Source organism: Podarcis bocagei (assembly GCF_964188305.1).
Source record: "Podarcis bocagei genome assembly, chromosome: 5".
NCBI lineage: Eukaryota > Metazoa > Chordata > Lepidosauria > Squamata > Lacertidae > Podarcis > Podarcis bocagei.
The window spans coordinates 99184901-99208354 of NC_138129.1; the positions used below are offsets into that span (position 1 = coordinate 99184901).

At 41.2% G+C, this 23454-nt stretch overlaps 1 protein-coding gene across 2 annotated transcripts in view; it reads right to left on the bottom strand.

The window, feature by feature from the left end:
• Positions 1-863: 863 nt before the first annotated feature.
• ZBTB37 (zinc finger and BTB domain containing 37) overlaps positions 864-23454 on the bottom strand; it is a 32547-nt gene continuing 9956 nt past the window's right edge. For both annotated transcript variants that reach the window (XM_081194449.1, XM_081194450.1), the window contains exon 4: positions 864-16484. In XM_081194449.1, the coding sequence (XP_081050575.1) occupies positions 15996-16484 (489 nt within the window). In that variant the 3' untranslated portion in view covers positions 864-15995. The remainder of the gene's footprint in view (positions 16485-23454) is intronic.

A 23454-nucleotide genomic window follows, 5' to 3' on the forward strand; every position in this document is an offset into this window, starting at 1 on the left:
AATAAATTGAAAAGACATGCGAAAACTGACTTTGCGTGAGTAGTGAACCTTAGTTTGGGGTGTATGGGTTGTTAGGCGAGGGGCACTGCCTCTGGTATGCTCCTTCAGGGCTAGTTTGCACACCTCTGGTCCCCACCTTGCACTCAGTTCTCACCTGTGGTACCTACAAGCTGTCAGCATGCAACAGCGGCCACAGCCTGGGACTAGCTTCGACTGACAGACTTCACCAGATGAGGGTGGCTGATGGGTCTTAAACCTTGGTAAGTTAAGGACTTCCCTGCATGTGAAGACAGGCTCCAGCAGATTGGGTGGATGAAACCAAGAGCGGGCCCAACGATCAAGAATGCAGTTTCTGCATGTGCTGTAGAGGGAAGTGAGGGGCAGACAGGGCTCATCAATCCGGGAAGGTAGTCCATCTAGAGAAGGAAAACTCTGATCCTCCATCTCCACTGCCTTGCAGAACATCTTTGGGAGAAGAAAAGGCTAAGGAGTAAACCCTGCAGAAATCTGGAATGAAGTCCCTAAGATGGTTGGATGGCGCCTTGTATGGCTCCTTCTGGCAACTCCTGCAGCCAAGCTGGTGCCAAAAGTATTGTTCCGCTTTCCTTTGGGCCACATCAGTGAGACTGATCTTGTCATTTGGGCAGCTCAGGATCTCCATCCACACTGCCCAGGCTTGTGCACTGGGGAGGTCACTTCAGTGCTGCTAACATACCGGTTTGACTTCACCCCTGGAGGTGCACTCCATTGTCTCGCGAGACAGATGGGTGGCAACAAAAAACCTTCGTTTGGGGACTGTTAAATGGAAGAGGTGGTACACAGGGCTGTGGACAGAAAGTCAAACAAAAGACAGTGCACTCCAGTTATGAGTATTAAACCATTTAATTCTCAAACCACTCACATGCATAACATTTCTTTTACACAGTGTTAAAGAGGAAAATGCATTTGTTTTAAAATACAAACAGAATTTCAAGTATACATTTATAGAATTTTTCAGAGTCCTAACCCAGTTTCTAAGTTTCCATTCACATTGTTTTTAAAGCTGTTCAATGAGAGCTTTTAGTTTGTTTATTTTTGCTAAACTGCTTTAAATAAGTTTGTACAAGTCTTTATCTTCACTGCTGTTTTACTCTCCCCACCACCACCACCACCACCACCACCAAAAGACACACTCACAGAATAATGACCCTATTACCTCCCTTTTGTTTTCTTCCTCCATGCGCATGGAGATCAATGGGAGAATAAAGGGTGCACCAAATGTGGGTTGGGGAAAATGCTAATAAAAAATAAATTGGGCTGTTCTGCTATCAATTATTGTCAAACAACTAGATCACATTTCAGCCTGTTGGAGAAGTGAAGTATGAATTCTGTTGCAATGCAATGCAATACAACCAAAAAAGAGCAGTTCAAGAACTGCAACAGATATCTTGTGTGTTTCTGATTCACAGAGCAATAGTTTTAAAGGGTCTGCCAGGTGGTGGTTGATTACTTTTAAAGGGGGGGATGGGACACATGATTAGGATATTTCTGTAATAAAAGAAGAGTTATATATTTAAAACTTTAGGAGTGGGGAGCAGCAGAAGAATCAAATTGGATAATTCACCAGTGACAGTGATCCATTCTGAGCTGAAGTTTGCTCAAGATTCCCACACATCCCACCAAAAGCCAGACCACAGAAAGTGGGCATGAGTGTCACCCTTTGAAATGCCACCCAGTATCTATCTGTGCTGTGCAATTCAGACAGATATCCCGTTGGTGCTCTCATTCGTGATGTGGCAACATGCACAACGCATAGCTATAATGCATGGGTTCAAGGTAGAAGCACAGCATCCCAAACCACCTGTACTTTACAGGCACTCTCATTTGGCATGAGTGGCATTCAAGAGGGTGGCACCCTATCCCATAACATCCAATACAGGGCCAGCTTTCAGTCTGTCTCAGCAAGAATCCACCCAAGAACAGATTATTGAGGCAGAAGTTCAGGAAGAGACACGCGTGGAAAAGTTAAAACCTACAGAATTTCAATATAGTTTTGATCCCATGGCAGTTTAGTCCATCCCTCTTTAAAAGCTTAGGTTCTGTGGCTCAGCTGATCATTGAAAACCACAGCTTAGCTCATGAGAACAGTCAAAAATTGGCTAGCCCACTTCACAAAAGTCACTGCATGCCAATGTTCTAGCTTTCACATTATTGAGTGGTGTGGATATGCTGAGACAGGAAAGGGTACACACAATGCCTTTGCCTCTGGAGGTAGAGGAGGCAGCAATGGCCGGCAAGGTTAACATCACCACTACCCATTGTCCATCTAAGACAACCCTCCTGCATGTAACAGGTAACAGCCACAGAGCTTAAAGTGCATATGGGAGGGACAGGAGGAAAGAAGTGAGGGTGCTTAAACAACCTACTTAAAGTGCCGCACTACTTTTGAAAGCTGATTTGCAATAGATGCTGGAAAGACTTAGCTGAGCTGTAATACTTAGATGCATTTTTTAACAACACAGGTTTGTCTTTTCTTGTACTCGTCAGCAAAATGAAGCTGCGTATTTCACATCCAGGCCAGGGATTACTAGCATCGCTAAAGGGGGGCTCCAGAACTTTGTCCCGCAATATGTTTCATAGGTCTCCAAGTGGCCCAGAAAACCATCCCTGTCAACAAGACTGCATGATAAGAAACATAATCTAGAGCTCACAAAGAGGAGCTTCTCTATAGATTAAAGACCCTCATATATCTTGGGTATTGATTTTCCAAGAAGTTCCAGACTATTTTTCTGTAACCGACAATGTATAATCAGCTAATCTGAAAATGTAAGCTTTGTGTTAGTATACTGGACCTAGAAGAACTGGCTTGCTCACTGTTGGGTATGATAAAAATATCCTGGGATAACAGGAATCTGCCTACAACCAACAGTAAAAACCTATGAAAAACCATCTTGAAAAAGTCATCTTTTGGACTAACCCCAAATTGCAAAACAGGACTGAGAGAGAAGGGTGGGGGGTGGGGGGACTGAGTGCACACACCCCTTTGGGTGGACTTTACGTTTAAACTCCACTGAATTCAATTTACAGAATGTAAATTGGAATTTCGTAATCTGAAATTTGTGCATCAGATTAGGTTGAACTCTAGGTAGTAAAAAGCATGACTGCAAGGCCAGCAGCTGAAAAGCAGGATCTTAGTTATGCATAGATCAAGTAATAGCACCAGAGAAAGAACTACAGAATTGCTGCTGACGTTTAGAGCGCTGATTATGAGCTCACTGAAAACATTCAAGAGTTTGTTGGGTGGAATTCAGCATTGCAATCTTCCAACCGTACTGTCTGCACAGCATTGCAGTTTGCCAGGTGAAACAATCCCCCTCCCGTGTGCGCTGTTCTGGGAGCTCTCTCAACACCCCCAGCCAACTTGGGGGGGGGGCAAGTGGTGGTGGCGGAAAGCCCTGTTGCACAAGTGGAAGTCTGGTTAGGTGAATCCTGCAAACATGCAGTTGCCACCCAAGGCAGTGCCTCCTCTGCTGTCCCATAATGTGGGGTAACAAGAACTTAAGACTTCACCATGTGGTACATTGTCTAATCCATCTTTATACATTAGCAGTTGGGATCTGTGTGTATAGAGAATACACATATCGATACTACACATGGAGACAGGGAAAACAGGTGGAACTAGACACACAGGGTACTGATTTCATCTGCAACTCTGAATTTGGTGGAACATCTATAGCTCGACCCTGCTCTCAAACCTAGTTTGTCTCAGGGAGCTCATTGTTTAGGCAGAGAGAAACCTTCTGGTTCCTGATATTTTGGGGGGTGGGGTAAGTACTCAGGAAAAATAAAGAATGAAAAGTCTCTGCTGAACACACTGGCCCCAATACACTGGGGTGTGCTCATTTGCAACCCTTCACATTAATTCACTTAAACTTAATTGCCAGTTTGATTTGTTACAAATCAGATGAGACCTTCAAATGCAATACAAAGCCTCACTGAATTTCAAAACCCACTTCTGTTAATCTACATACAACTGTACTCTTTAGTCTAAGTATCCCATAGGAAAATATGTACCCAGTCATCACCAACTGCCATTATTGGTAGTTTAAATATTTTTAATTGGGTTTGAATCTCCTGGAGATATCCAACTAATCATTGTCTGGTGCAATTATCAGGTAATCACAAACAGAGAACTGCCCTCAATGCCTTCCAAGATATTGCAAACCATCCCATTCACAAGCTCTGTTCAGAAGGAATTAAAGTTTGGCAGCAGAAAACAACTACATGTAATTCAGTCAGGAGGAACAGCAGAAACTTTTACTACAATAGTCGCTTTCCTGCAACTATTTTTCTAGCTGAATTGTACTTTGCATCCCAACTTTATAAAATATTCTGGGCCACTTTGCTTTCTTGACCCTATAACTCCAAATGCACAGCTATCTTCTGGCTAAAGCTGAGCAAAGTGTACCCTTAAGAGCTTGTTCACCCAATTAGATTCATTTCCTGAACGAGCAAAAGATATTGGGGGCTTCAATGCACAACGCGAGAAAACCACAAAATAGTCTCCATCCTCAGAGGCAAAACAGAAAGTTTCTGTTACACCAACCATTGCTGAAATACTCATTTTGGAGAAGAGACAACACTAGTGTTTACTTGCAACTAATGTCATGCTCCTGTTCTGATTTAACATCATAACAACTAAATGAAAAGCAGACAACGACCAATATCTCTCTCTATAACACTAGTGCAGCCAGTTAAATAGTGAATGAATCTTATAATCTACGGGGCACTTACATATTCAAAGTTGCACGTTAATTTAGAAGGCCAAACTAAATTAGGAAATCACAGTAGGTTAAATAAATTATTATGCACACTTATTGCAGCAGATTTCAAAAGCTTGCTATAGCTGCAACTGTGATATTTCAATGAGGTCACCAGTGGAACTGCACGATAAATGTCTTCTTTTATTGGTTTCCGCATCAACGCCAACGCTCTTTAAGTTAAAAGGTAAGGGTTCGCTAATGGCTTACTGCCATAAAGGAAGAAAGAATCAAAGTATGCTTGATTTCACTATTGCTGCCTAAAGGTGGGTGGTAACGTCTTTGTCCCTTGGGGGGACATGCACCTCCTTTTTTCTGCTTCCCAGTAAGAGGGGGCCAGGACAGGTTATGCTGAGGTCCGCATGTTCTGTGCAAGAAAATTGCACTGCACTGATGAAGCTGGCAGGGCATTGCCAGACATGAGACAATTATGCAAGTTAAATAAATAAATACACAAATAAATACTAAATAAATGGCAGAATTACTTGCCAAGTGGTGTCCCATCTCCCCCCATTGTGCATGACACAATGAAGTTAAACTACCAAAGAAGGGCTCAGGGAATTACGCTGGAACTTGCTACTGGGGGCTGTGCTGAAGAGGCCCCTTTGGGGAACTGTTTATACCAACAGCTCAAGGAAGCCCTGGAAGAGAAAAAATGGAGAGGGGCAGGGAAATATGTCTTGAGACCATGGCTAAAACAAACACCATTAGATGTACTGCGAGTTAAGTAAGGTTCAACTCCATTTTTGCAATTCTGGCAACATCTATGGGAGATAAAACAATTGATTTAAGAAACCTTCGGCCAACAGTTAAATCTGAGCATGAAAACTTCACAAAGCCATTGCATAGTAGTTTCAAAATACATCAGTGTTTTGTTTTGTTTTTCCAAATAGCACTACTGATATGAGTTGGCAAGCTCTGGAACTTGCCAGCAAATATGCGACCTTGGCTGTCTGACGAAAGACGGTGGGAGATCCAGTGTGGATGCCAGGAACATACTAAAAGCTCAACACTTCATGGCACTTGGGTGACTTGAAGCAACCAAAGGAACACACATCTCAACCTCTGACTATTCCTCAAGGTCCCAGAAGCAGAATACTGAAGACACAGTCCATAGGACTTTCACCTCTCCGTTCCACATATGCCCGTGACTCAAAACAGAATAAAAATGTAATTTCAAATGCTACTAGTGCTTTAAACACCTTGTTCTAAAGTTGTAAAAACAACAATGTACATTATGCATTTTTCTCCAGGAGCACCATGAAGCAGAAAGTAGTTCTGTTCAGGAAACAAAACCTGAAGGGAACATGGAAGCTGCCTTAATCAGAATCACATTCACCGTACCGTCTGCACCTATTTGCCTCAGCTCTCCAGGATTTCTATCCCAGCCCTGCCTGGAAATGCTGGGAATCTGGGACCTTCTGCATTCAAGACAGATGCTTGACTCTCATGTTCTTCCACAGCACAGGATTCTCCAGCAAATTGGAATAATATTGAAGAACGAAGTCATGGCAGGCCTATGGAACTATGGAACAGAATCCTCTATAAACATAAGAAGGGAAAATGGAGATGGGGACAAATCTAGTCAAATTATGTCTAATGGTCTGAGAGGCCCATTCAAGCATTACACAAGAACAAACAAGGCAGGAAGGAGGGCCACGTCCTTATGGAGCGGAGGTCTGCCTTACACAGCAACATCTTAAGCAGGTCTTAACCAGTGTCTAGAATCCACTGATAAATGCAGCAAGGGAAAAGGAACAATAACCTTCCTTCCCCCTGCATCTGTAGCAGCTCAAATGGCCATGTCTGATCATCTTCCCACCCTGAAACTGTGTTTCATCAATTGTCCATCTGGAAGAAGCAGCTACAGCTAAGGCAGGGGACAAACATTTGGTTTACAACACCCGTGGTATGCTACACCTATTACAAACTGACGTTCTGTAGGAGCATTCCCACTGCAGAAGGCAGCTGCAATGGGAATGGGGGAGGCTCTGGAGAGGATGCAAAAGTGAGAATTAATATGTAGTTACGGCATGTTTATCCAGGGAGTCAGGGCAGGGGAGATGGGTCTTTCCTCAGCCTCTCATAACAACCTCATGAGGTAGGTAGGTTATGCTGAGAGAGTGTCTGGCCCAAGAGTCACCCTGAGAACTTCACGGCTGAGTGGTGTGACACCACACTGGCAATGGGAGGGCAGGCTGTGGGTGCTGAGGCCCACATTCACACAAAGCGGCCTTCGGGGAAACAAAACTTCTCAGCCTGCATGGACAGAGACAGATCATGCTTTTGGAATTTACCACCATTTGCTATCCTCTTGAACACAGAAACATCCATTTCCATGTGACATAGCAACTGCAGGGAATTAGCATCAATCTCTGAATTGATCATGGCAATTATCCATGGGCCTGAGCAGGCAGTGAAATGAGTATAGTACTTGCTGCATCAAACTGCTGAAATGGACCTTAAAGATCAGACTTCATATGGACTGATTGTCAAAAGGTGCGCCTCAACAGAAATCTTATTTCCTGTAATTTCAGGCTGTTTCTGCTTTTAATTTTTGCAGATTTAGGATGCTTTCCAGAATTTGTTGCATAAGCACATAAGCACTTTAAGTAGATGGCAAATACTTCCGCAACCCCACACATGTAGAATCCCAGCTGGAATATGGTACATGGCAAAGAATCTGGCTACTCCTATAGAATCATCTCTGCCCTGCTTCTTCTGGCAGGGCAGGGGTGGGAGAGGAGGAGGAATGTATATTTCTTGTTCCCATGGTTGTGACACGCTACTGCATGAACCTTGGCCTTGTAAGTGCTTCTTCCATCACAAACATACAAAACTCATAAAACGCAGTGATGTGCACTTGAGTACCCTGGAGAAAATTAGAGGATATTTCTACCAATAGCTATTTACCAGTATAGCTAAGCAGAGGCCACATACCAGTACAAGATGCTGAGGTCAAACAGCAGGGAATGGCACTTCCCTTCTGCCTGTGAAAGCTGGACCTGTTGGACTTTTGGTTTGATCCAGCTAGGCGCCTTTTATATTCTTATTCAGGAAAAAGTGCTAGTAGAGCCCACCAAGAGTCCCACCATTTCAAGGTGGAGCTTCTGTTTGCTTGTGTGTCCTTCCACCACTGTGACTTCCAGTTACATTCTCACTCTGACCTCTGCCCAGCCCTCTTCACCCATCCCTCTTTTATCCATATTTTTCTTGCCAACTTGCTTCTTGTCCCCAAATTATAAATTTTTCAAACAAATTCAAAGATCAGTTCAGAGCAAACAGAAAATGTATGTAAAATAAAATTTACAACTATAATATGTTTTATTCCAAGCACAGGTCACATTTGAATGGTACAGGAGGTTTTTGTTTTCCTGTTTAGGAACAAAATAAAATTATGCTGCATATAACCTTTAGTGGCCTTTAATATCCAAGGCCAATGTTTTTTCTTCACTACCAATATAACATGTTTGACAAATTTTCTTAACTGTGCTTTTATTTTAAAGAGCTAATCATATTCAAAATGAAAGCATAATGTTAAATAATGTACATAATTTAGCCTAATTTGCATAAAGTCATTTATTAGCATAAGTTTATAGGTGCAAGATTTCATTTTCTCAAGTGCAAACATACCAACCAGTCCCAACTATATTACTGATTTTCCTCTAACAGACTCATGATTCAGATATCTGATCCATAGCAGATCCCTGAACTGCGTAACACTGATTCATCTATGTAGATATGACAATATCTCCTTGGAGTTATGCTGTAGCCACAATATGTAATATAAGAAACAATTTTCAAATAGACTAGATTTTAACCCAGGAATATTAAAGCAACTGGTTCCAGCCATTTTTTCAATAAAAGAATCCACAGTCTACCAAGTCACATACCAATCTGGAAGATTAATGGTTCCTTATTAATGGTTCCCAATTAAACTTCGGGTCTTTCTATCCTTCCCAGCTATGACTCCAAAGCTTTTAAATTCCACTTAAACTAACTTGGTTTGTTTCTTTAATTGAATCAAACAGCTAAATTTTGTTCAATATGCACAGCTGGTACAATCTTGTGCCAAATCACGGACAGTATTTTATTTTTTTAAAGAGTGAGCAAGTTTTGCCTGCCCAGAACATAGAACCTGTTTGAATCTGGCAGATTCTGGGTTGTTGATGTTTTTAACTGGGCATAGCAGTTCCATTGGTGTTATACTGAAACAGAGAATCTGCACATAAAAAAACCCAAAAAAACCCACTAACAAGATAAATAATGTTTAAAAACTTAAAATTCTTGGCAGTAATTATCTTTAAAATGTGTGCATACTACAAGTTCCTATTTGACAAAGAAGTCTGTGTTATTGAAAAACCCACACACTTGTCAATACTTTTGCTCTTTTCCCACCATTCTTAAGGCTCACACAGGGTTTTTGGTATGCACACTGAGCTCTGCGCCAGCAAAGGCAGCTCTGCTCCCCGGAAAGTTCCATATGCAAAGAAAGAAGGGTTCCCGACTGTTTTAGATGGCATTTTCCAATATCAAAGGAATAAAGTTACCCCTGCTCATGTTGAAAGCTGGCCTAAGCACCCCTCATTCCTCAGGAAGAACATAGCAACAACCAGGGCATCTTGCTATAAATAGAGCCCGTTCTGCTGCCTGGCTTTTTATTTCATTTTCTGTTCCACAGTGCTACTTGCCTGTACCAGCTGCTTAAAGCCAAAGCAGGTAACTTAGAAATGCAGCCCAGCTGTGGGCAGGGTTCTTGCCTAGGAAAGAGATGCGGAATCTGTGGCCCACAATATGATATTGGTCTCCATCAGCCCCAGTCAGCCTAGCCAGGTATCAGGGACCATGGGAACTGCAGTCCAGCAATACCTGGAATACACCTGGCTGGCTACCAGCTTGAAAGTCACACGCAAAGCCAACAGATGTGTTCCGTATTTCTAACACACGTCCGCAAAGCTCTGTTTTGCGCCCATGTATAGTCAGTGGGGCTCTGTTGCCATTTCCAACCCAGAAACAGAGTGCAGAGTAAACCGGCTCCATGGACATCCAACACAGCATGGTGCTTTAATCCCCAGGTTAGAGACTGTTGCAAACAGCCATTCACTCTGCCGAACATGACTTTGAACAGCCAAGAAAGGCAGAGCGGCATGGCGCAGTGATTGACTCCGTCCACTCAGTTAACTGACTCTACATCTGGTCACCACCAATTGCTAGTTGCCGTCAGTGAACAAGCAAGCAGCAAATTGCACAACTGTACTACACAATCCCTACCCCTTTTTTTAAATAAACTCTAGCATTTATTTAAAAGCACCGAAGTAGAATTTACACAATTGCTCCACCTTCATGAGGAATTTATTTTACCATGTTTCCATTTCATGGTAATAACTTGAAGCTTGAAGCATCCAACACTGGACTAATATCCCGAATGGTCTGTAACTGCCACAGAAATATATAATTGATCCTAACCACCTTTGTTTCTGTGGGGTAACTTGGAATATTTTAAAATTCATATTTAACAGGCATCACCCTGTATATACTTGCTGTTTTAAGTATGTGTGCACACAAAGGGGGGATTAATCTGGATTAAGACCATTGTTACAATAAATCTTCAAGCCACTTTATGATAACACACAGAATGGCACTGAAGTATAAACCTACCGTCACCTCTAGGTATGCCGTGAAAAATGCATCTGACACTCCAAAGTAGTAAAGTACACAATCCAAAGGTGCTTTAAGAAACGAAAATGGGCACGTATTTCCACTAGAAATTGCAGGAAAATTATGAATGCTGGGAAAGTGCCAGTTATTTCAGTTTGTCTCATCTGATCAAACTCAGGGTTGTATTCAATGCTTAGCAAGCAGACCCCTCTTGCACAATGGGATGTTCCCTTCCTCTCCTCCCACTGTGCCCGCCCCCAGAGCTGATTTTGAGAGAGCATGGGGAGCTGCAGGGGAGAAGAGAGGAAGGGAAAGTTCAGCTCTGCAAGTGGAAATCTTTTGAGCTAGCGGAACTGGAATGCCGGAGACCACCATCGCAATCCAATCCCATATACGCTTAATTAGCAACCTCAACTAAGTTCAGTGATGCTTACTCAAAGGTAAGGACATAGAATTATAATTTACATTTCATATTGTTCTCAACTATACACATATTTGTTTCCCATTTCAGCAGTGATATGGTTCAGAATTACATCACTCTATTGCTTTTGGCAAGACAAATACATAGCAGCAGGCTCAGGGAGATAACTGCCATGTTTCACATTCTGAAGTTTATTATTACTTTATTTTTACTGTTTTGCAAGCATAGAGCTATGAAATCGATCTTTCCCCTCTAGAGACAATTGCCAAAGGCAAGCAATCAAGTTTTCTTGGCCTTTTCTGGAACAGAAGTGGGGGAAACTGGCCGAATCCAGGTAATATTAGTTTTTACTAAGTCCCATGGAAAAGAATGAGACACATTATTCACTACAACTAAATTCTACCTGGATGTGGGCCATTAATTAATGAGGTATGAAGATATGAAAGGGTTTCACTTCACTTCCCCTTTGAATCACAGTTGAAATCAGTTTCGCAAGGGTAAAAACATGTAGCTGCACCAAACAGAAAAGCAGATTGCCAGCTCATCTGCATTTTATAATCCAAACAAAAGCCTACATTTGCCTTCTCTGTGGCTGAGATCACAGTATAGTCATCCCTTAGTCTTCCTAAGGGCACTGTGCCTGACTAGGCTAATGCTACTGATGGCATAGGTCATTAGCAGAGTCAAGGCTGAGGTTATAGTAGTGAGCATGGTAACTCTTGTGCTGTATAAGCAATTGTTCTGTAGTAGAAAAGGTGGTTAGTATTGGCACATGGTTTTCTTTCAGTTATACGTAAGCCTACCACTGACATCTGCTACTTTCTTTTGAAAATCACCAGTAATACACAAGAATGAATATTGCTACACAAAGCATGAAGATGCTTTGGGCAACAAAAGATGTGATTGGGCAACAAAACCAGCCTTGCAAATGAGCCCACAAAATGTGTTATGCACCCACCAGCCCACACATACATGTGTTAGGGCTGTATCCAACTAAGTTTTACTCAGAGTAAACCAACACAAAATAATGGGCCTAAGTTACTCATGTCTTTTAATTTCAATGGGTCTAGTCTGAGTAGGTCTAACACTGGCTACAACCCTTGGTCATTTGCACTCTAGAAAGAAAAAAGAACCAACTTCAGAAAAAAAAGAACTGACTCAGGTCTCAGGTTCTGAATTCAGGGTATCCAGGGGAAAGGATAAAATTGCAGAGTAGAGACAAGGAAGTGGGGAGGCTATTTTCTGTATGGCTTGAAGAGATTTTAATTTGCTCTGACCACCCTCATATCCAGCAGGCTCTACCCTGAGCCACCAAGCAAAGCCAAATTATTATCCTAACTGGCTGGGAACCATCCTCTTTAGTCACCAATTGGCTCTGTCCTCTGGTCCGCCAGGCACATGCCCTTCCATCTCAGGTTCTGAACCTCGGACAACAAGGCTGATTAAAGCACCTGCCATTTTTTATGCTCAGTAACTGGAATCGTGGCCAGTTCCATGCTTGAGGGAACTCTTGGTAAAAATGCTTTCCAGTGGGACCTTCCCTTACCTGGCCACGGTGGCAGCTGTAGGCAACTGTAGATCTGGATCAGTACCAGATGACACAATGCCCCAGGGCAACTCTACATTGGGGCCCTGTGAGAAATTTACATGGCAGCTCCCAGACTCAGCCACTCTTTTAAAGGGTGGCTGGGTTCCAAAGCACACCTTGGATTGGGCCCTGCTCCCTGCTAGGGCCTGGCAGCTGCTCAAGGAGGGCATGTACTTTTGTCAGGCCTGACTGGAATAATGCAAATCACAGCTGTTTGAATACATTCAAGTAATGTGTATGTTTTATTTGGATGTACAATTTAAATGCATTTTTTCCTGCAGGATTTCTGTTTCTTTAAATTCTCATTTATTCTGCCACACATCAAGAAAAAGAAGGTGACACACAGATAAAAGTGTACTATAAAGATCCCCTAGAATACTGGAAGAACTGCTCCTTCCTCTAGCTCCAAAATTATTAATGGAAACCACAAACAGGAATCTCTCTTTTAGAATCAGGGCTAGAAACCTGCTCTTTGAATAACAAAAATCTCAGGATTTTTTGGCAACGATTAAATTTTGCTAAGAGAGTATCTGAGAGCCAAACAGGTTTCGATCCCCCAAGTCCTTTGTACACATATGCACACACAAAATAATGATCCCTGGTTCTATTCCTTACAGTTGCTGTTTGGACATAATGCTAAATTGTGGCCTAGCATTACAAGAATGAAATACAGAAAGCCTTGCACTCCCATACTTCCTTCTCCCCTCTCCTCCTTCAAGGCAGCTAAAAGAAAACTAGAAGGTTCTGTTTTAGATAACCTGACCTTTTTCATAGCATCTAAAGTTTAAATTGTGATTAATCTTAGCCATAGTTCACTGAAGCAATACAACGTCATGGACTATGGTTTGAAGTCAGCCTGTATGAACAAATCATAGTTAAAATTCATCAGTTTGTGTTCAGACAACAGGTCAACTTCCAAGCTAATCTGAAACAGAACAACTTGTGAACTCATTGCGGCTGCATCAAAAGATGGGTGGGAGAGAATGTGGGAACTCAAGGCTTATGCAGACTTTAACTCATAATACCAAATGAAGATGTAGTGTTACATCTAAATGAGGTCAAGAACTATAGCTACAAGCAGTAAACCTCCCTTCAGTGAGATCTGGGCAAGAATATTGGCTCCTTCGCATGCAATTAGAAATGATTAATTTCTACAGTGGCAAGTTAAAAAAACACCTTTCACAAGCTTTATTTTTCTTCTAAAACTAAACCTAGGCTAAAATGTAAGAAGTGCTTATTGACTCTGGCCAGGCTAAAAAGTGAGGAGTCTTACCAGCAAGCAGAGAATTGCTGCACGATGGACCTGGATTTCTTGGCCGCTCCTCAGTTCACAGTATCAGTACAGTTACAACTTGTTCAAGAAACTCACAGCTCCATGAATACCACATTCAATATTCCACTTCAACTCTTTGCCACCTAAACTTGGATGGATTTTGCTGCAATTCTGCTTTTGAGAAAATTCTTCTGTATAGCTATCACCTACACCATCACCAGCTCAGCAGATAAACTTCCCCATTATAACTATATATAACATATGTGTAGATAAATAAATGTATGCCTTACAGTTTGGTAATATTTTTAAAGTTCTATTTTTAAATGCTTAAAATCTTTGTATAAGTAACTAGAAATATTTTCCAATGCTCTTGAGTGTAATTTTACTCTTTTTGGTAAATTTGAAAGCTATAACTAAAGCAGCATATATATTTGTATCTCTCTATTACCCTCCCTGCTTCAGTCCAAATGAGAGAGTGTATGTGTGTGAGAGTTTGGGAGGGTCTCATCCAACTCTTTAAAGCTTTTATGAGTTGACCTTTATTGGTGGTTTCCTGTCTTCTGACCACAAAGAGAAATTCATTCTACTCCCCACCTTACAGAGAAGTGCGCCCTTGGTGCTGTGAGGTGGGGAATAGAAGGAATTTCTCAGTTAACACCAAACAATGAAAAGGAGGGGGAGGGGGTTAAACAAGTTTTCTGCTTTCATTCATTCTTTCAACCAAAACATGAATTAAGAAAATATCCTCATTTTTACAAGAAGGCCAATTATTAGTACAAAGCACAAGCTTGTTTACCACGAGGCCATCTCTCCCTTCCCATTATGATAGCATGATTTCTCCCCTCCCCATTTTGATACCTTCCCCAATTAGCTTGCTTTTTCATCTTATCAGCTATTTTCTTGAGATCCACATCATCTGCTTGGCATGATACCAGCTTTTTTTTGTACATCAATACAACGCAACACTAAAGCAGAGCTTGAACTGCTGCTTATTTTGCAAGTCTCAAACAAAAGTTCAAGAGATTTGCCCTCCTATGCCCGCATCCTTACACTAACAAGCAATATATTAGGAAACATGAGGCAAGTGCATATTTGCTGGGTTTGGCAGCGGCACTGTTATCTTCCCAGTAAACTCATGTGAAAAATACTACAAAGGCTCAAGGAAGAGCTATCACTGCTTGTAGAAAACTGGAGCTTTCTGAATTATTACTAATGCATTTTTTCCCCATTTTTAATATAAAAATACCAAATAGAGAACCATTCTTAGACAGTCAAGCCATAATCCCCTCCAATGGAATTTGATTATTTTGATATACAAATATTGCTGTTATATTAGAAGGGAGGCAAAAGATGACCTTTGAGGCAAAGCCGCTATTTAAACAATTATTCATGACAGGAAACCTCATCCTACCTTTTCAGTCTTTGCAGAGCCCAGAAATTGAGCAAGAATTGCAAAGTGTTCTGCCTTATCCACATTTCACAAATGAAAATATCTCCCACCAAACATGGCAGAACTTCACAGGCTACTACCGTCTTTTCGGTAGCTTACTTAATTAAGTATTGTGTCACCTCTAAAATACTGATCAAAAGAGACTTGCCTCATCACAAACAGGCAAGACCACACACCTAGAATGGGCAAGCCAAGACACAAAACAGAAACCCTTAAGTAATGGGTCAATTTTAAAAAGACACGCCAAAATAAAATGAGATAAAATACACTCAGACAAATTAGGTTCTACCAGGACAACCATTCTTCTCAAAAATAATTACCTGGAAGATTATTTTGTGAGGGGGAGGGGGAAAGAGAGAGGGAGAACTAATTATTGTCCCCATTACTTCTTCAGTGGCACAACTACTGTGATGAATAGAGATATTGGAGCTCTGCACTCACCACAGCTAGACCTCTACAGCCCACAGGACCACAGGGTCTGATGCCAAAAAAATGAAAAAGCTGTCATTCCTTGATCACTACTGGATATTTTTTTTAAAAAAAGCTTCTCCCCATCCCCAAAAAAAGCTGTCAATCCCTGAATCGGAGGTTAGTTGACCCAGTTTTTGTTTCGTCCCCTCAAAAGGCGATGAGGAAAAGGAGGTGAGCTTTTAGCACTTTGTTTTCATATCTTTTCTATTTTGGCAACATCTTGGGAGCTTCTTTGTCCAGTGGCGACATTGCACAAATGAGAACTCAAGCTCACCGTCTCAAGGGGATTTGCTCACAGACCGAGAGGATCCCTCTCACCCATTTTGCATTCCTCTTCAGTCTGGCCCAGTGGTAGACACAGATCCCTGGGCTGTCTCCCCCGCCATATTGGCTTCTTCCCGAAGAGGAGATTCCTCCTCCGCCTGCCCTCTTGACGTAACTGTGGTCTCTGGGGAGATGCTGTGCGGCCCCTCCAGAGGCATGCAGCCAGGATGATTCTTACGAAAGTGCTGGTTGAGGATGGCCTGGAAGGGGAAACTCTTCCCGCAGACATGGCAGTGAAAGGGTTTGTTTCCCGTGTGTTTGCGGATATGGTACTCCAACTGATCCTTGCGAGTATACTTTTTGCCGCACATACGGCAAACAAAGGGTGTGATGCCCATGTGGAGCCGCATGTGCCGGTCCAGGCTCCCCTTCTGATTGAAGGATTTGGCGCAATAGATGCAAGTGAGACGTGGGTTGTAGCGAAACCACCTCTCAGATACTTCCTGTTCACGGAGATATTCAACATAGCCACTCACTCCAACTATAGCAGACTCCTCCACCTAGAGAGAAATATTACAGACAAGCAGTAAAGATAATGAGCTAGTTTGTATGTGGGAAGAGGGTCGTTTTTCTCTTCTGAAGAGATGGCTGTAAGTTTCTTTGGATCTAAAGTTTCTTTGGACCCAAAGATAACAAGAGTGCTTGGGGGGGGGGCTACAGCGTGGGGCTTAAAACTAGGAAAACCCATGTTCAAATTCCCTCTCAGGGCCAAAATACATACGACTCAGGCAAGTAAGTTGTGTCTTCACCTGCCTGCCCCATTACTATCTATTTATTTAATGAGATTGATATGCACTGCTTAGTTAAAATATTTAGGTGGTTTACACAAAACAGTATAAAGCGTTAATTAAAAATAACTATAAGAACAGCTATAAGAACAATCAATATATAGAGAAAATCAACAGATTTTAAAAATAAATGTATATCATTTGTTCCTTTACTATCTCTCAAACCCTCGTTATTTGCAGAGATAACAAATCTTTTTCTCGAAGGCAACAATGGGGTTATGGAAGAGATAGGTTGTTCCCATTCTTAGACCATCTACATTTTGTTCATGAGCAGAAAAATAAGCAAAATCAGGCTGGAAGTCAAAAGAGCTGTACAGAATGATGGATCTATATGAACAAGGCATAAGTCCCCTTTGGACTACAGCAATACACTCTACATGGAGCTACCTTTGAAGGTGACTTGGAAACTACAATTAATTCCGAATGTAGCTGCCAGACTGCTGACTAGGAGCAGCCGCCAGGACTATATAACACTGGTCCTAAAAGACCTACATTGGCTCCCAATATATTTCTAAGCACAATTCAGTGTGTTGGTGTTGGTGTTGACCTTTAAAGCCTTTAATGCAGTGATGGCCAAACTTGGCCCTCCAGCTGTTTTGGGACTACAACTCCCATCATCCCTTGCTAACAGGACCAGTGGTCAGGGATGACGGGAACTGTAGTCCCAAAACAGCTGGAGGGCCAAGTTTGGCCATCACTGCCTTAATGGCTTCAGCCCTGTATACCTGAAGGAGCGTCTCTGCCCCCATTGTTCAGCCATGAGGTCTAGCTCTGAGGGCCTTCTGGTAGTACCCTCATTGTGAGCAGTGATGTTAAAGAGAACCAGGCAGAGGGCCTTCTTGGTAGTGGTGCCAACCCTGTGGATGCCCTCTCATCAGATGTTAAAAAGATAAAAAACCACACAATTTTTAGAAGACATCTGAAGGCAGCCCTGTATAGGGAAGTTTTAACGTTTTTTGTTTTATTATGCTTTTATATTTGTTGGAAGCAGCCCAGAGTGGCTGGGGCAATCCAGTCAGTTGGGAGGGGTATAACAACAAACAAACAACAACAATAACAACAACAAACAAATTACCACACTATTTGGAAAACCTCTAACAATGTGAAGGCAGCATGGGAAGGGGGCCTTGGGACTGTAATTCCACAAGAAAGGTGGAATGATATGTGGAATAACTAACCAACAGGAGTCTATGTTCGTATTCCACTGACATTTGACTCTGGGAAAAATGCGTGACATAAACAACACTCTGTCACTAATGTGTTGGAGGGGATGTGTAACACCAACATTCTGTCTTCCACCTATGGTTGCAAAACTACAAACAGAAGTTCTTCCACAGGACTCCCGCTGATGAGGTTTGCCAGCTGAATCCAGATTTATATTAATATATTTTACGCATAAGTAGATGCAGCTGCAATAATGGCATTCATTTCTTCCATTACAGAAGAAGACAGAATGGCATTCATTTCTTCCATTGTTTATTCCATCTCCATTTTATTCCTATTTTATAGCTGTCTTCTTCTGTAATTTTCTAGAATGCAGTTCTGCTCATTTCTTGTAAAGTGTCATATTCATGGATAGTGCTGTACAAACAGGAACTCAATAAAATGTAGTGTTCATCATTTCTTTGCTTTATGAGTCTACTGAGCACACTTTTTACTTTTAGTGCAGGATTCCTTCCTTGATTCCCCTTTATTCTTTTTTTATATAATATTTTTTATAAAGTTTTATAAAGTTTTCTATTTTACAATTTCAAATAAACATTTTATAAACTTTAAAATATCCAAAGACTTCCCTTCTTCTCTTTCCATGGTTCATTTTACATATCATAAAGTAAAGGTAAAGGGACCCTTGACCATTAGATCCAGTCATGGCTGACTCTGGGGTTGCGGCGCTCATCTCGTTTTACTGGCCAAGGGAGCCGGCATACAGCTTCCGCGTCATGTGGCCAGCATGACTAAGCCGCTTCTGGTGAACCAGAGCAGCGCACGGAAACGCCGTTTACCTTCCCGCCAGAGCGGTACCTATTTATCTACTTGCACTTTGACGTGCTTTCGAACAGCTAGGTTGGCAGGAGCAGGGACCAAGCAACGGGAGCTCACCCCGTCGCGGGGATTCGAACTGCCGACCTTCTGATTGGCAAGCCCTAGGCTCAGTGGTTTAGACCACAGTGCCACCCGCGTCCCTTTTACATATCACACATTCTTGCATATTATACTATAACCATTCAAATTAGTTTTTCACTTTTACATCCATCAAAAATTATTTACTCTGTTGAATTTATCTTAATGCTGCCAGTGTTTTCAGCTGTATACAATTATTTTCCATATATTCAATAAATGTTTTCCAGTCTTTAAAAGTATGTTCTTGCTCTCTTATTCTATTTTTTTTTTTTATAAAATTTTTTATTGCGTTTCTTTCCATAGGTTAACAGATTTGTTTACATAGCAACATGCAAGAAACATTTTTTTATATATATATATGAAGAAAAATAAGAAAAAGAAGAAAAAGTTAAGTAACTTTCACGACGTCCTTCCACAGTTCACTTTCTTTTTGGACCTCCTCACATCCTCTCAACATTGCATTCATTATTCTAGCCAGTTCAGCAATTTGTTATCTTGTTTCACATCTTATTGTACCTTTGAATTTATTATGTTACCAATTTCAAAAGTTTGTAATTTAGTTTTATCACTCTTAATAAACATAATATTTTGTTTCTAATTTATCTTGTTTTTTCATCAATACTTACTTTATCATTTACTTAAATAAATTGCAGAAGCATAACGTTTCTTAATCGTGCACAATCTTAACATTCAAACAACTTATAGTATTTTTGCAAATAGTCCTTAAATTTTTTCCAGTCCTCCTCCATTGTTTCTTCGCTCAGATCTCGGATTCTGCCAGTCATTTCTGCCAACTCCATATAGTCCATCAGCTGCGTCTGCCAGTCCTCCAGTGTGGGTAAATCTGGTGTCTTCCAGAACTTTGCAATAAGAATCCTTGCTGCTGTGGTTGCATACATAAACAAGGTTCTGTCCTTCTTTGGCACCTTCCGGTCCACCATGCCCAGGAGAAAGGCCTCTGGTTTCTTAGGAAAGGTATATTTAAATACCTTTTTCAACTCATTATATATCATTTCCCAGAAGGCCTTTACTTTCGGGCAGGTCCACCAGAGGTGAAAGAATGTCCCTTCTGCCTCCTTGCATTTCCAACACTTATTATCAGACAGATGATATATTTTAGCCAACTTGACTGGGGTCATGTACCACCGGTATACCATTTTCATAATGTTCTCTTTCAAGGCACTACATGCCGTGAATTTCATACCGGTGTTCCATAACCTTTCCCAGTCCTCAGACATAATATTGTGTCCTACATCCTGTGCCCATTTTATCATAGCAGATTTAACTGTCTCATCCTGTGTATTCCATTTAAGCAGCAAGTCATACATTCTCGAAAGTACCTTAGTCTTTGGTTCTAGTAACTCCGTCTCCAGTTTCGATTTCTCCGTCTGGAAACCCACTTTTTTATCCATTTTAAATACCTCTTGAATTTGAGCGTAATGTAACCAATCTCGCACCTTACTTTTTAATTTGTCCTGGCTTTGGAGCTTCCAATTATCTCCGACTCTTTCAATTAATTCCCAATATTTTGGCCAGTAGGCCTCCATATTGGGCCTTTTTTTAGAAATCTTGGCTTCCACTGGTGATAACCACCTCGGGGTCTTACTTTCTAGTAAGTCCTTATACTTCATCCAGACGGCAAAAATTGATTTTCTGACAATATGGTTTTTAAACAGTTTATGAACCTTCGCCGTCATACCACAAGTATGCATGCCAACCATAAACATTGTCAAATCCTTCCAGATCTAGGACATCGGTGTTTTCCAACAGAAACCAGTCCTTCAGCCAGCAGAAGGCTGCAGCTTCGTAGTATAACCTTAGATCCGGCAGGGCAAACCCCCCTCTTTCTTTGGAGTCAGTTAGTATTTTGAATTTTATTCGGGGCTTTTTGCCCTGCCAGACAAACTTAGAAATATCCTTCTGCCATTTTCCAAAACATTCCATTCTGTCCACGACCTGAAGGGTTTGAAATAAAAATAACATTTTTGGCAAAACACACATCTTTATAGCTGCGATTCGGCCTGACAAGGTAAGTTTCAGTCTTGACCAAATATCCAAGTCTTTTTTAATTTCCAGCCAACATTTTTCATAATTATCTTTGAATAAATTTAAGTTTTTGGTGGACAAAGATACCCCCAGGTATTTCACTTTTTTAACCACATTTAGCTCTGTCTCTTTCTGGTACCCCTCTATCTCTGTAGGCGTCAAATTTTTGGCCAAGACCTTAGTTTTTTGTTTGTTAAGCTTGAATCCCGCCACCCGACCAAACTCCAAGATAAGTTCAAGAACTCTTTTTGTGCTAGATTCTGGCTCCTGTACTGTCAAGACTAGGTCATCTGCAAAAGCTTTCAGTTTGTATTGTTTCGCTCCGACCACTATACCCTGCACCAACTGGTCCTCCCTGATCATGTTCAGCAATACCTCCAGAACAGAAATAAATAACAGAGGGGATAGAGGGCACCCCTGTCGTGTCCCTTTTTCAATTTGGAGTTCCTCCGATACCACATTGTTCACTATCAGTTTAGCTTTTTGTTCTGAATAGATTGCTTCTAATCCATTTTCAAACCCCCGTCCCACTCCCATCCCTTTCAAGTTTTTCTTCATAAACATCCAAGAAATGTTGTCAAATGCTTTCTCCGCATCAATAAAGATTAAAGCCGCCCTTATATTTCTGATTCGCAACAGCTCCAATATATCAATAATGTTCCTGGTGTTGTCAGACATGTGTCTACCAGGGAGAAAGCCTGCTTGGTCCTTGTGAATTACTTCATTTAGTACATTTTTAAGTCTATTCGCTAAAATGTCTGCAAATATTTTGTAATCCACATTCAGGAGTGAGATGGGACGGTAGTTCTTAAGCTGGGTCTTATCCCTTTCTGACTTGGGTATCAATGTGATGAATGCTTCTTTCCACGTTTCCGGTGCCTTCCTCCCCTCCATGATCTGGTTACAAACCTCCAACAACGGTTGTATCAAGAAGTCCTTCAAAGTCTTATAATATTTGGAGGTGAGTCCATCCGGGCCTGGAGATTTGCCAAGTTGCATATTTTGGATGGCACCTTCAATTTCCTGTTGAGTTATTTTGCTGTTAAGAGTTGATCTTTTGTCTTGACTTATTTTAGATAGTCCATTTGTCCTCAAAAATTGGTCTATTTCCGATTCTTTCTGAGGCCCCTGTGCATAAAGCTCTTTGAAGTATCTGTGGAAGCACTTTCTTATTTCTTCTGGTTTCTGAACTATTTTTCCTTGAATCTCCAAGTTTGTAACCGTGTTTAACTTTTGTCTTTTTTTCAACTGCCAAGCTAACAACTTTCCACATTTGTTTGCTGATTCAAACGATCTCTGCTTCATTTGTTTAATTTTCCACTCAATCTCTTGATTGATCAATTTCGAATATTGTGCTTGATGGAATTTGATCTCTCTTAGCACCTCTTTTGACTTCGGTTTGGTTCTCAACTTTTTCTCTCCTTCACTTATTTTCTCTAAAAATTTTTCCTTTTTTCCATTCCAAAATTTTCTCTTTATTGTATTCTGTTGTATCAGAAACCCTCTCATTACAGCTTTACTTGCGTCCCAGATTGTTCTTTTCTCCACCGTAGTGTTCAAGTTTATTTCAAAATAGTCCTTTAGCGCTTTTTGGGCCTTCTTAACAATCTCTTGATCTCTTAACAAGGTGTCATTCATTCTCCATCTGAAGGATCCAGTTGGGAAAAGTCTCAAATCCATTTTCAAGGCATTATGGTCGGAGCAGGTTTTTGGGCAGATTTCCACTTTTCTTGTTTTCGGTGCCAGCCCTCTAGATATCCAAATTTGGTCAATTCGTGTCCAGGACAGATGGGCCTCAGAGAAGAAGGTTCCTTCTTTACCCAAGGGGTTCCTTGTCCTCCAGATGTCAATCAAGTCCATATTGTCTGTCATTTCAAAAAAGGTTTTAGGGAGTCTGCCGTCTGTTGTTAAGTTTTGATTTTGGGATTTGTCCATATTTGTTGACACCACCCCATTCATATCTCCCATCACAATAATGTTAGAATAGTCCAAATAGTCCATCATTGTCTCATGCAGCTTCTTGTAGAATTCTGATTTTCCGTCATTTGGCGCATAAACTCCTAATATCAAAATCTTCTCCCCTTGTGTTTGAATTTCAATTGCGAGAATTCTTCCATGATCATCTTTAAATAGAAATTTTGGTGACAGGTTCTCCTTTGCATAAATTACAACGCCTCTTTTTTTAACTTTGTCTGATGAAATAAATTCTTGGCCAAGTCTTTTATTGATTAATACTTTCCTGTGGAGCCTAGTCACATGTGTTTCTTGAAGGCATATTACATCCAATTGTTCTTTTTTTAGGATATGAAATATCCTCCTTCTTTTTTCCGGAGAATTCCCGCCATTTATATTCCAACTAAGTAGCTGCAGAGACATCCTGTTCTATTTAAGATGTTCTTAGGATGAGGTGCCTTCCTTTTGCTCAGATCCCGAGGGTGCAGGCGTTGGCCCGCTTCCAGGCAGTATTGGTGTTGGTAGGACTGGAAGCCAATCTACTCCTTTTTGGAGATCTTCT